The 12,357-nt window shown below is 37.2% G+C and overlaps 1 protein-coding gene and 2 long non-coding RNA genes across 3 annotated transcripts; 2 read left to right on the top strand and 1 right to left on the bottom strand.

The window, feature by feature from the left end:
- Positions 1-6,390: 6,390 nt before the first annotated feature.
- Positions 6,391-6,921, top strand: LOC116024508. The gene is made up of 2 exons (XR_004099494.1): positions 6,391-6,491; positions 6,596-6,921. It is a non-coding gene; the product is annotated as an uncharacterized LOC116024508 (long non-coding RNA).
- A 613-nt stretch (positions 6,922-7,534) lies between these two features.
- Positions 7,535-10,744, bottom strand: LOC116024507 (pyruvate decarboxylase 2-like). The gene is given in 6 exon segments (XM_031265414.1): positions 7,535-7,733; positions 7,822-8,010; positions 8,273-8,455; positions 8,458-9,130; positions 9,251-9,414; positions 9,998-10,744. Coding segments are annotated over 6 exon segments (1,905 nt in total). The 5' UTR covers positions 10,523-10,744; the 3' UTR covers positions 7,535-7,562.
- LOC116024509 lies at positions 7,972-9,554 on the top strand. The gene is made up of 2 exons (XR_004099495.1): positions 7,972-8,410; positions 8,522-9,554. It is a non-coding gene; the product is annotated as an uncharacterized LOC116024509 (long non-coding RNA).
- Positions 10,745-12,357: the final 1,613 nt, after the last annotated feature.

Here is a 12,357-nt window from a genome sequence, read left to right on the forward strand (position 1 = left end):
CTTGCTCCAATCTTCTATTCTCCTCACATTGTTTCTATAATCTACCTAAGGAGATGAAGTTTTCTCCCAAGAGGGGAGAAAACTCTAAGAAATCTGATCTAAAAACTAATTGCAGCCTCTTAAGTCTTGGGATAATGAGCCTTATATAGTGGGAGCAAATTGGGGGCAAAATAGACAATTTTCCCGAAGCTGAAATCTGTGCTGTCACAGGGCTCTCGACGCGTCGAGCCCTACAGAATTTCGTAAAAAATGTTACGACATCACCTCGACGCGTCGAGGCTGGGGCTCGACGCGTTGAGCCTTGAATCTTCGACATTTTGGCCCTGAATCCTTCTTGTGGCTGTAGAAATAGCTTCAAAATATCTTCCATAATCGTGTTAGAGGTTTTTTATCACATCCGAGTCTTAATGCATGAAATCCTTATGAATAGGTAGCAAACTATGCAATTTTAGCCCGTAAATGACCCTTAAATCGGACTATTCTTGGTGCTTATCATGGCATGACACTCTATGAGGATTAATATTGCTTCCGGTTTAATATATCTTGGTTCTGAGATTTGCTAGCTTTTGCATTAAGTTATTGCTTATCTCTACGTGAAAATTTAGGGGTGTTACAATTTGTATCAGAGCCTGTGTTGAGGTCTAAGTAGGAATCCTAGGGCTTAAGAATTTGAGACTCTAGGACTTGATCAGTAGAAGTTAAGGTAAAACGTGACTCCTAGGATGTGTGAGAACTAGGACTCGCGGTGAGGATGCACTCTAATTACTTGTATCTTATTTGTGATTGCTTTACTATGATTGTTTGTTCTGTCCTTGGCCGTGTGCTTACTTCTGAGTTATGCGAATGGGTAAGGCCAACCCGTAGCGCAAGTCTCTCTTCCGTAGCTCGAGTACTTCCTTGTAGCAACCATGGTGCCGCCTAGAAGACGTGAGGAAGTCACCGACATTCCGCTTGGAGCAGCTGATGCAAAATCTCCAACAGTTGACGTAGATCACGCAGTTCTTGGGTAACGCAATGGTTAACAACAACCAGCGCGGGCAGCTGGACATGGTTCGGAGGGTGGTAGGGCAGCACCCACCCTTTTTCGCGAGTCAGGAAGACCCTGTGGTGCTTGAGGACTGGATTCGCGCCTTCGACAAAATCCTAGAGGTGGTGGAGTGCCCAGAGGGGCGGCGCGTCGAGATGGCCAGTTTCTACTTGTCTACATTACTCGACACCTCATTCGACTGAAGAGTGCACTTTCTTGAAGAGAAAATTGGAGGCCATCATCCAGAAAAGTGCGCCGACTTCGTCAAACCAATGGCGTAAAGGTTTGCCATGACAGCGTGGGATCTTGAACCAATCTAGGGAGGGTAACCACGACAAAGGAAATCAACCTGTTTCCGAGAGAGAGGATGCTAGCTGGAAGCATAAGAACGTGATCCATATGATCGTCAAAGGGCCTGAAGGATGTGACTCGGGTGGATTGAGGAAAGCTTGGGCTCGACAACTATATGTCGGAGCAGTGTATGGACGAGAGGTCAGCACAAAGAAGGTATGACGTGAACCCATTACTTTTACAGATGAAGATCTACCCTTAGGGGTCGGTTCTCATCGAGACGCTTTGGTTATAGCCATGGATATAGTTGGTACCGTCGTGAGACGGGTGCTGATGGATACGAGTAGTAGTGTCAATGTCCTGTATTTGGATACTTTCAATAAGTTGGGACTGGCGAGAGATGCTCTTAAGCTGGTCAAGACTCTTTTGGCAGTATTCACGGGCGACTCAATCGAGGCGAAAGGCTCCGTAAACTTATTGAGTTTGTGGTCATCCAGTTAGAGTGCTCTCACAATGTGATTTTGGGGATGCCGGGACTAGAAGATTTGGGAGTTTTGATCTCTCTACAACACTTGTGTATGAAGTTCCGGACGCCCAATGTAGTCGGGGTCGTATCGAGTGATCAGAAAGTAGCTCGTGACTGCTACCTGCAATCCTATCGTAAGATGGGAAAGTCAGACCTTCAAGTTCATACCATCACTAAGACGGAAGACACGGTAGAGCGTATTCTGGAACAAACCTGAGCCGGCCATTGAGCTAGAGGAAGTTGAGATTGATCCGACCCACCCTGAAAGACGGGCGAGGTTCTGAAAGGGTCTCTCAGAAGCTGTCAAAGAATCAGCGGTACAAGTGCCGACAAAATACCGGGCTATCTTTGCATGGGGACCTGGGGATATGCTAGGGGTAGACCGATCAATAATCACTCATCGGCTAGCGGTATATCCGACCTATCGACTTGTCGTTCGGAAGAAGAGACATCTCTCGACGGACCGCCGGGAGTTTGTAAAGAAAGAGATTGATGTGTTATTGGCTGCTAGGCACATTTGAGAAGTCAAGTATCCCAAATGGTTGGCCAATGTAGGATTGGTCCCAAAGCCGCCTGCTTGGAGGATGTTTGTTGATTACACCGACCTAAACAAAGCCTGTCCTAAGGATCCATTCCCTCTTCCCAGGATCGATCAGATGGTAGATGAAATGGCCGGTTGTGCTTTACTGAGTTTCATGGATACCTTTCGGGGTTATCACCAAATTTTCATGCGTGTGGCTGATGAAGAAAGGACCGCATTTGTGACTCCGGACGGGGTGTATTATTACCGAGTCATGCCCTTTGGCCTAAAGAATTCTGGTGCGACCTATACCAGAATGGTGTCTCAATTGTTCAAAGACTTGTTGGGCAAATCCATGGTTGCTTATGTTGATGATATGCTGGTAAAAAGCCTCAGGGAAGAAAGCCACACGGACGACCTTGCCGCTAGTTTATGAGTCATGGAAGAGCATAATCTGAGATTGAATGTCAAGAAGTGTTCCTTCGTAGTGCAAGGGGAAAAGTTCTTGGGTTAAATGGTAACACGACGAGGAATTGAGCCAAACCCTGAAAAGGTTAGCGCCGTTATCGATATGTAGCCACCTAAGACCGTTAAAGAGTTATAGCGTCTCACAGGGCGGTTGGCAGCTCTAAGCCGATTCCTTTCTAAATCGGCCGATCGTTCCCTACTTTTCTTTGATGCTTTGAAAGCTAGAAAAGGATTCGTTTGGACGGATGAATGTCAGACTGCCTTTGAAGGTCTCAAAAAATACCTGCTTTCTACTCCACTATTGTCCAAGCCGGTAGAGGGCGAGGTATTGTTTCTTTATTTGGCCGCCTCTCAACAGGCTGTTAGCTATATATATATATATATATATATATAGGGTGGGGAAGGTGGGACAACTGCTCCCATTGCAACCATGGATCCGCCCTGCATTTACACCCATATCATCAAAACATTTCTATTAAAAAAAACACTATTACTTGTACTGTTAGAAATATAAATTGTTACTATGCAACTCACAATTTACCTCATCTAGTGCCTCTTAGATAAGGGTTCTTAGGGGCTTATAATTAGTCGGAAATTGAGAAACCTAATGTATAAAAACAAAAAAAAAATGAAAAAAATAACAAAATTATTAAAATTATTGTTTGATCACATATTTTTTAGGGTGCACTAGGACCACATACGAAGACTAATCCTACTCAAGTAGGACTTCAAGGGTACAAAAATTATGTTTATTTCAATAATCTATTTTTCATTCTTTACTTTTCTATATTTTCACTATTTCATCCCCTTTTTTTTCACTTTTAGAATATTTCGTCTTTTGTTCAATTTTTTTATTTTTCTAAATAAAAAATTTCTTCAATTAAAAAATACATCGTAAATTTCATGACTCGAGAAAAAAAACAAAAAAGTTGACAGTTGTAGTAAATTTCATGACTTAAGAAAAAAAGTTAGCAGTTGTAATAAATTTCATGACTGGAGAAAAATGTTAGCAGTTGTAGTAAATTTCATGACTCGAAAACAATGTTTACACTTGTAGTAAATTTCATAAATAGAGAAAAAAAGTTAAGTTGTAGTAAATTTCATAACTCGAAAAAAAAATTAAAAGTTGTAATAAAGTTAATAATGACTCGGGAAAAAAGTTAGCAGTGGTACCCAATCATTATTGTGTAGACCATGACCTACATAGAAGTATGGACCATACTATCAAATAATGTATATTTAATACATAAATAAAAAAAATATTAAATGTATTATCACTTTTTACTCCCAATTTTTACTCAATCTCACAAATCTTTGATGTAGACACTTTTCCTGGAACCCACATGATGAAAATATCCTATCATTGTTTGCCACATCATGATGTAAAAGTGAGAGAGTAGAATTTGTGAGTACATGCAGTAGAACTCCATAAATAATATACTTTTAGTATATTAAAAATGTACTTTATGTTATGGTCCATATAACATTATGTGGACCATGTCGTTGTACCCAGTTTGGGACAAGTATGCTTCGGTTGTTGTATGGTGGACCATACTCCACACAGTTGTGTGGACCATGGTCAGAAAACTGCGTTGTTTCTTTAAGCAGCCATTAAATTTTAACAAATCATGTATTTTTTGTGTGTTCAGAATAAAATGAAACTATATTATATCTAAAATGAAACTGAATAACTTGTATCACATATTATATTTATATTATCAAATGAAATTGTAATTGAATTGAAATGATACTTTAGTTGTGTTCAAATGAAACTGCAGTATATATAAAATGAAACTGAATAACATGTCTCATATATTAAGTGTGTAATGCCAAATAAAATTGTAGTTGAATTGAAATGATACTTTAGTTTTGCTGAAATGAAATTACAGTATGTATAAAAAGAAACTGAATAACATGTCTCACATATTGAGTGTATATTTTCAAATAAAAATGTAGTTATATCAAAATGAAACTTTATTTGTGTTGTAATGAAACTACAATGTATATAAAATGAAATTGAATAACAATTTCAAATATTTGAGTGTACATTGTCCAATGAAATCGTAGTTGAATATGGTGTTGTAATAAGACTACAGTGTATATAAAATGAAATTCAATAACAGATCTCTTTGTAATAAGATTATTGTATGTATAATGTCAAATGAAACTTTAGTTGTTTTGATATTAAACTACAATGGATATAAAATTAAACTAAATATGTTATACAAATAGAACTAATTACACGAAATGGATGCCGTTTCTTTTAAATGACACTGTTTTGGACCATGATCCACGCAGGTGTGTAGACCATGATCCACAATAAAATTTGCCAGTATGCTTCGACTGTTATGCCATGGACGCGAGTTCACCTTGCAATGTGGACCCAGGTCCATGTTAACAATTTTAGAATTCTATGTTCACAATTTTTGAACTCTATGTTCACAAATACAAAACTCTATGTTCACAATTTCAGACTTTATATTCAATAGTATAACACAAATTTTGAACCTATATAACAAAATTGTGAATAGAGTTCAAAAATTGTAAATATTAAGTAATGTAATTTTTTGTATTGAGATCTAAAATTGTGAATATAAAAGTCTAAAATTATGAACATAAAGTTCTAAAATTGAGAACATAGAGTTTTAAAATTGTGAACATGGACCTAGGTGGATCCGGGTCTATATCATAATTTGCCAGTATGCTTGGCAAATTATGCTATAGACTCGGGTCCACCTTGCACCCGGGTCTATGTTCACAAATTTAGAACTCTATGTTCAAAATTTTAGAACTCTATATTCACAATTTTAAATCTCAATATACAAAATTACATTACTCAATATTCATAATTTTTGAACTCTATATTCACAATTTTGTTATATAGATTTAAAAATTGTGTTATACACTTATACTGTTGAATATAGAATTTTGATACTGTTGAACATAAAGTTATGAAATTGTGAACATAAAGTTATAAAATTGTGAACGTAGAGCTATGAAATTGTGAACGTAGAACTATAAAATTGTGAACATAAAGATATGAAATTGTGAACATAGAATTATGAAACTGTGAACATAGAGTTATGAAATTATGAACATGGAGTTATGAAATTGTGAACATGGACCCGAGTCCATGGCATAACAACTGCATCTTAAGGCAGACTTCTGAAATCCAATCATTATTGTATGGACTATACTATTAAATAATGTACATTCAATATAAAAAATAATGTACATTGTATTCAGGGAATATACATTATTTGTGTACTGAATGTACATTATTTTTATAGTATAAAAATAATGTACATTCAATACAAAAATAATGTACATTTAATACATTAAAAATGTACATTTTATTATGATCCACACAGCTGTGTGAACCATGGTCCACACAATAATTTGCCTCTGAAATCAATTTTTGAAGAGTTCTTACTAAAAGCCCATTTGTTTAGTTCTATAGAACGAAGAGCCCAATTGCTTTTTGTTTTCAAATGACAGGTTCCAGTGGCCCAGGCCCATTTAACCAATCCACCCCATCGCCACTAGGGTTTCGTTTATAAGATCTCGTCATTCTGTACTTTGATTAAGCTTTTCTTTATCGGCAGCGGAGGAGAGATTTGCAGTGAAACCTAGCGCAGCAGTTCAACATGAGAGCTAAGGTATAATTTCTGTAGAAATCGTTCATCGATTTTCTGCGTGACTTGTAATCTCCACCTTTTAGTTATGGCGTTATTCTTATATTTTTTTTAAATGAATTTTGCAGTGGAAGAAGAAGCGTATGAGGAGGTTGAAGAGGAAGCGCCGAAAGATGAGGCAGAGATCCAAGTAGAAGCACGAATCTGTTTCCTCCTACCTACATCTTTTTAGGTTTATCTGTGCTCTTTCTGTTTTTGTTTCGGAACGTTTTAGTAACATGTCGGTCTGTAATCCGATAATTTCTGCTTTGTGGAGTAGTCGAGATTGCTATCTTCAGTTTTACACAGTGAACTTAAGAGTGTGTTGCTTTAATATATTTCTCTCTCAATTTTATTCCTTTTGTCTCGTTACTATAGCGATTATCTGCAAATAAAAAAGTATTAATCTCTCAAATCGTTTTTTTTTTTTTTTTGCTGTTTTGTTAAGAATGTTGTTATTATAGAAGTGCAGTAGTGCTGAATTCGTCTTAAGACATGATAGTCTTGAGAATGACCTTTGAATGAAAGTGATATTATCTGCAAATCAGAAATGACTAATATATCTGCAAATCAGAAATGACTAATCTCTCAAATTGTTTTTTGCTGTTTTGTTAAAAATGTTGTTATTATAGAGGTGCAGTAGTGCTGAATTCATCTAAACACATGATAGTCTTGACTCTTGAGAATGACCATTGAATGAAAGCGATATTATCTGCAAATCAGAAATGATTAATCTCTCAAATTGTTTTTGCTGTTTTGTTAAAAATGTTTTTATTATAGAAGTGCAGTAGTGCTCAATTCATCTAAATACATGATAGTCTTGAGAATGACCATTGAATGAAAGCATTATTATCTGCAGATCAGAAATGATTATGATATTATCTCAATTACTCTCAAGCTTTGAGAAAATTTTGGTTGCGGTTTTGTTAAAAGAGTTGCAATTGTAAGAGTGCAGTGTGAATCTGTTTATGATTTAAACACATGATGTTCTTGAGAATGGTTATATTGAATGAAAGATACATGAATTATTTGATGAAACCTAGCAATGAATGCCTTTCACTGAGGGTTGGGTGGGCGGCCATTGGCAGATGCTACTCTGGAACCCCATTCGAGTAGCTCTTTACTGGTATCATCCTTGTGGACTATGACTTCAATGAAACACAGACAATCTGCCATCTCCCCTGTTGCTTTTCCTATTGCATTGATCAGGTCCTCCTCAGTGAACACCTGCAGATTATCATTAAATCAGCAGAACAGAGCAGAGATCATAGCAGTAAAAGCATACACTAGGTTTATGGTGGGTGCTTGTGCTAACCTTTGTTGTCCAGCATTTGCTTTCCCCGTTGGAGATTGCATCAACTAGCCCGGTGTAGTTCCAGTTCTTGATGACATTGTAAGGGCCGTCGTGGATTTCCACCTCGATTGTGTATCCTCCATTGTTGATCAAGAATATGATGGACTTCTGGTTGCACCGCAACATCGTCGAAATATCTTGAGCCGTAACCTTTCATAAAAAAATTGCAATAAATCAAAGATTGATGATCACATTAACTTGCTTTGAGCTGGAGTGGATCTAGAGGGGGGCAATGGGGTAGTTCTCCCCATCCCTCCCACCCCCTTATATATAAAGTGTTTGAATAGCTTAGTTTGTTGACCCTTCCTACTGTATATTTTTGGTTGTCTTGGATTATACCCTAGTATATTTTGTCATAGGCATTTTTGAATTCATTGGATTAAAAATTTCTGGATCCGATAATAATGGGTACCTGAAAGCTGCCATCGCCTATACATGCAATCACCCTTTTGCTGGGCACAGATTGTGCATATCCCAAAGTGGCACCAACTGACCATCCAATTGAACCATACTGCATCTGAAACTCATACCTGCAAAGCCCATTTTTAAGGTACAAAATGTATTCGTTAGAGTATGCATTGATATTTATATTTATACTATATGATGATCAAACACATACCCACATCCTGTTGGTAACCTCAGCTTCTGACAATTGAACCAGGAATCTCCAGTCTCAGCAATGACTGCAGTATCAGCGGAAAGCATCTTCTGGATGTGCTGGAACATGATATTGACCCTAAGAGGGTCAGTGAGCAAGGATTTGAGAGGACAGCCTTGAGAAATATAGATACGGGAATAGTTCTCATGAGCAGTGGTGTTTTTCTTAATCTTTTTTGCTAGCTCCCTGAGGAAATCTTTCATGAGCACGCACCCGAAAGCGTGACCGTTCCCAATCACAACTCTGTCAGGCTGCACGATGATGGCCTTCTCCTTCTTGAGGAGGAGGGAGTAACCAACAGAGCTGTAGTCATTAAAGATTGGTCCGGCAAACAAATAAGCGTCTGCAGATTCGACAATTTCTCCACAGAAGGCAGTGCTCACTGCACCCCAGTATGTGCCGATGAAACGAGGGTGCTCTTCTGGGACTAGCCCTTTGCCTGAAGGCATCACTGCTATAGCATACCCACTAGCATCAGCCAGCTCGACGAAAGCCTCGCATGCCTTGGCAGCTCTCAGCTTTGGCCCTCCCACCATCACTGGCTTCACCGCCTTGTTCAGGAACGTGGCTGCCGCCTCCACAGCCGCCTCTGTCCCCAACTTATTGCTCAATCTGTAATATCATCACCACAAATACTAAGTACTGAACTAATGAAGTACTCACTTTATCTGGCCTAAAATGTAAACATGCATTTATTCAATTATTTGATGGTAAATGTTAGAACCAACCAACCTGGGTGAAATGGAAAATGGAATGGGCTCCCTGCTGAAAGCTGGATGAGGAATGCCAGCAAGGTTGCAACTTATACTCACATACACAGGTTTGCTTTCTTTGAGAGCTGTGGAGATTGCTGTATCAATTTGTTCATGCGCATCATCCAAGTTATTGATCAAAGCCTGATGATCAACGTATATATAGTACCCAAATCAAAGTTGGTTTATATATGTGATGGAGTTAATCTACTTCTCATCTATGATTTGCTAGATTGTATTGTTCGTCCCTAAGTTATATGATAATTATATAATTTGTTTCTTAATTGTTGATCATGCTTACTTTTCACCCTTAAACTATTATTGGCATTGCACTTTTTGTCCTTTTATTAACTTCTTGTGATCACTTTTCGTCCTTAAACTACATTAAAAGTTGCAATTTTGTCCCTAATTTTTGTTAGTAAAGGGACAAAAAGTGCAAATGTCAATGATAATTTAAAACGAAAAGTGAACATGATCAATTAGGGACAAATTGTACAATTATCATATAACTTAGGGACGGACGAAAAGTGTAATTTTCCTATGTATATATATATAATGATTTTTTTTTTTTACAAAATAGTATTTGTTCTAAATCTTCCTCTCTTTTTTTTTTTTTTTTACCCAAAATATTGAGATTCGATCACTACTCATTTAGAATGGAAACAGAGATCTCATCACACTACACACTAATTGGCATATATATGTGAGGGAGAGAAAAGTAGAGTACCTGATAGCAAGTAACAGTCTGGAAGCACCTGAACTCTTGGCTAAAATCAGGCAATCCAATGGTGTGATGCAAAATCCTATTAGTTCCATAATCGTTAGTATTGGGCCCACCCACCAAACAAATGACGGGAAGGTTCTCGCTATAAGCACCGGCAATGGCGTTAATCACGCTAAGGCCGCCAACCGTGAAGGTGACGACGCAAGCGCCGACTCCACGCTGCCTGGCATAGCCGTCGGCGGCGTACCCCGCATTCAGCTCGTTGCAGCACCCAATGTTGTTAAGACTCGGCTCGGCAATCAGGTGGTCCAGCAGCGTCAGGTTGAAGTCACCCGGCACCGTGAACACGTCTCTCACGCCTATCTCCACCAGCCGACGGGCAATGTGGCGGCCCAGGGTGGCATCCGGCGGAGCGATGGTGGACGGAGAATGGGAGTCTCCCACCGCGGAAACACCGCCGTTGGGGCAAACCACGTCTCCGTTGTTCGGCTGGGATCCCTCAAAGTTTCCTACTGAAACGTCGTCCATGTTTAATGTTTTAATTTGCAGCTCGTACGGTGTGTAGTATAGAGATCAGAATTGCTTAATTGCATGCATGCAAGAATATTATAATGTGAAGGAGAAAATTTAAGGAGAGGAAGAATGGGCATATGTGGTTTACATTATTCGTATGTGCAACTGTTTAACGGTCTTTGATTCGTAAATACAGGATCGGATCGGAGGAGCTAAGCTAGCCCCAACGAAATTTTCTTTGCTCAATCAAATTGCATATCTTTCTCTTATATATATACTCAGTAACTCAACTTATTTTTTGTTTACAAGTGTAAATTTAACTCTACTTTCATTCAATGTTAGTACATTTCAAGTGTCAACTCAACTTATTTATTTCAAATATTAATTAATTTGTTTAAGGCCAGGGATTATTAATTGATTTCCATCCTTAATATGTATGTTGTCATCAATTATTGTCAATTACTCCCTCTGTCCCATTTTATCTGTCTTACTTACTATTCATTGGTCAATAATCCAACTCTTTCTTCTTTGTTTATTTTATTTATTATTTTTTACTTGTTTTTAAATTTGATTTTTTTGTGTTTAATAGTACTTTCAGTGTAGTTTCTAAATATATAAATTTTGTATATTAATATTAAACTTAATATTATGAAAAATTTAATTAAAAATAACTTCAGTCAAGTCTCATTAATCGAACCAGACACATAAAATGGGACGGACGGAGTATATTATATTGGCGTATAGATTAAATCCATAAGTTTGGTTGCGCCTTGCCGTTTTTTACTTGGAGGTCGCAGAGTCATCGGAGCTCCACTGGTGCATTATTAACCTACTATCAGAGCCGTTCTAATCAAAATAGGGGTCATGTGCAATATTCTAATATATATATATATAATGTCAAAAACATAAAATATTCAAAAATAATACATCTAATATTTCACTTAAAAACTATCATGTGTTGGTCATGCTTAGATGCAAATCATACACCAAACTTTTGATATCAACCTTTTCCAAAATCTCATTTTCAATTGCAATTAAAGCCAATCCATTGACTCTCTCTTACAATGTAAGATACTTGATCACAAGTAAAATTTCAACAATTAAACATTGATTTTTTTTATTTTTTTTTGTAAAGGCAATAATAGTAATTGAAATAGTCGATTATTCTTTTCTTTTTACGCTTCTCGAACCCAACCCAGATAGATATTTTCTAGAAAATATAATTATAAAATCCTATTGATACAAAAAAGAAGTTATATAAAATTATAGATATATGCAAATCTTATTAATGTTGTTCAATAAATAGTTAAAAATAAATAAAACTTATCAAATTATGTATTACCGTAATTAATAGTTGTTTTGTAATTTTATTCTTTGAGACTTAAAGAGTTGAAGAGATGCCAAAATCAAAATTGCAAACTTGTTTAAAAATAAAAAATTACTGAAAAATTGTTGATTGACTTCCGATCTTCGAAAAACTTGCCAAATAACTTGCCCTTGCATATGCTAAGGTTTTGAATTTATTCCAATTTATCTCTATGCCACCCTTCCATAATCATACCAAAATTGCCCTACATAATACTAATCACATTCAAATTGCCCTGCCTATTTCTAATCATACTCAAATTAACAACTTTCATTATTGTTTATATTCGATGCGTTCAAGTATTGGGCCCCAATTTTCATGTAAACTTTTTACACAAAAAATATTACTATATCAAATATACATATATTCATTTTTTTTTACAGTTAGGCCCCCAAATTTTAGGAGCCCCGTGCAGTGGCACTGGAAAACCATGCCCAGGGCCGGCCCTACCTACTGTTGAAGGTCACTATTAGGTTTTTAGGTC

The sequence above is a fragment of the Ipomoea triloba genome, chromosome 7 (genome assembly GCF_003576645.1).
Source record: "Ipomoea triloba cultivar NCNSP0323 chromosome 7, ASM357664v1".
NCBI classification, from domain to species: domain Eukaryota; kingdom Viridiplantae; phylum Streptophyta; class Magnoliopsida; order Solanales; family Convolvulaceae; genus Ipomoea; species Ipomoea triloba.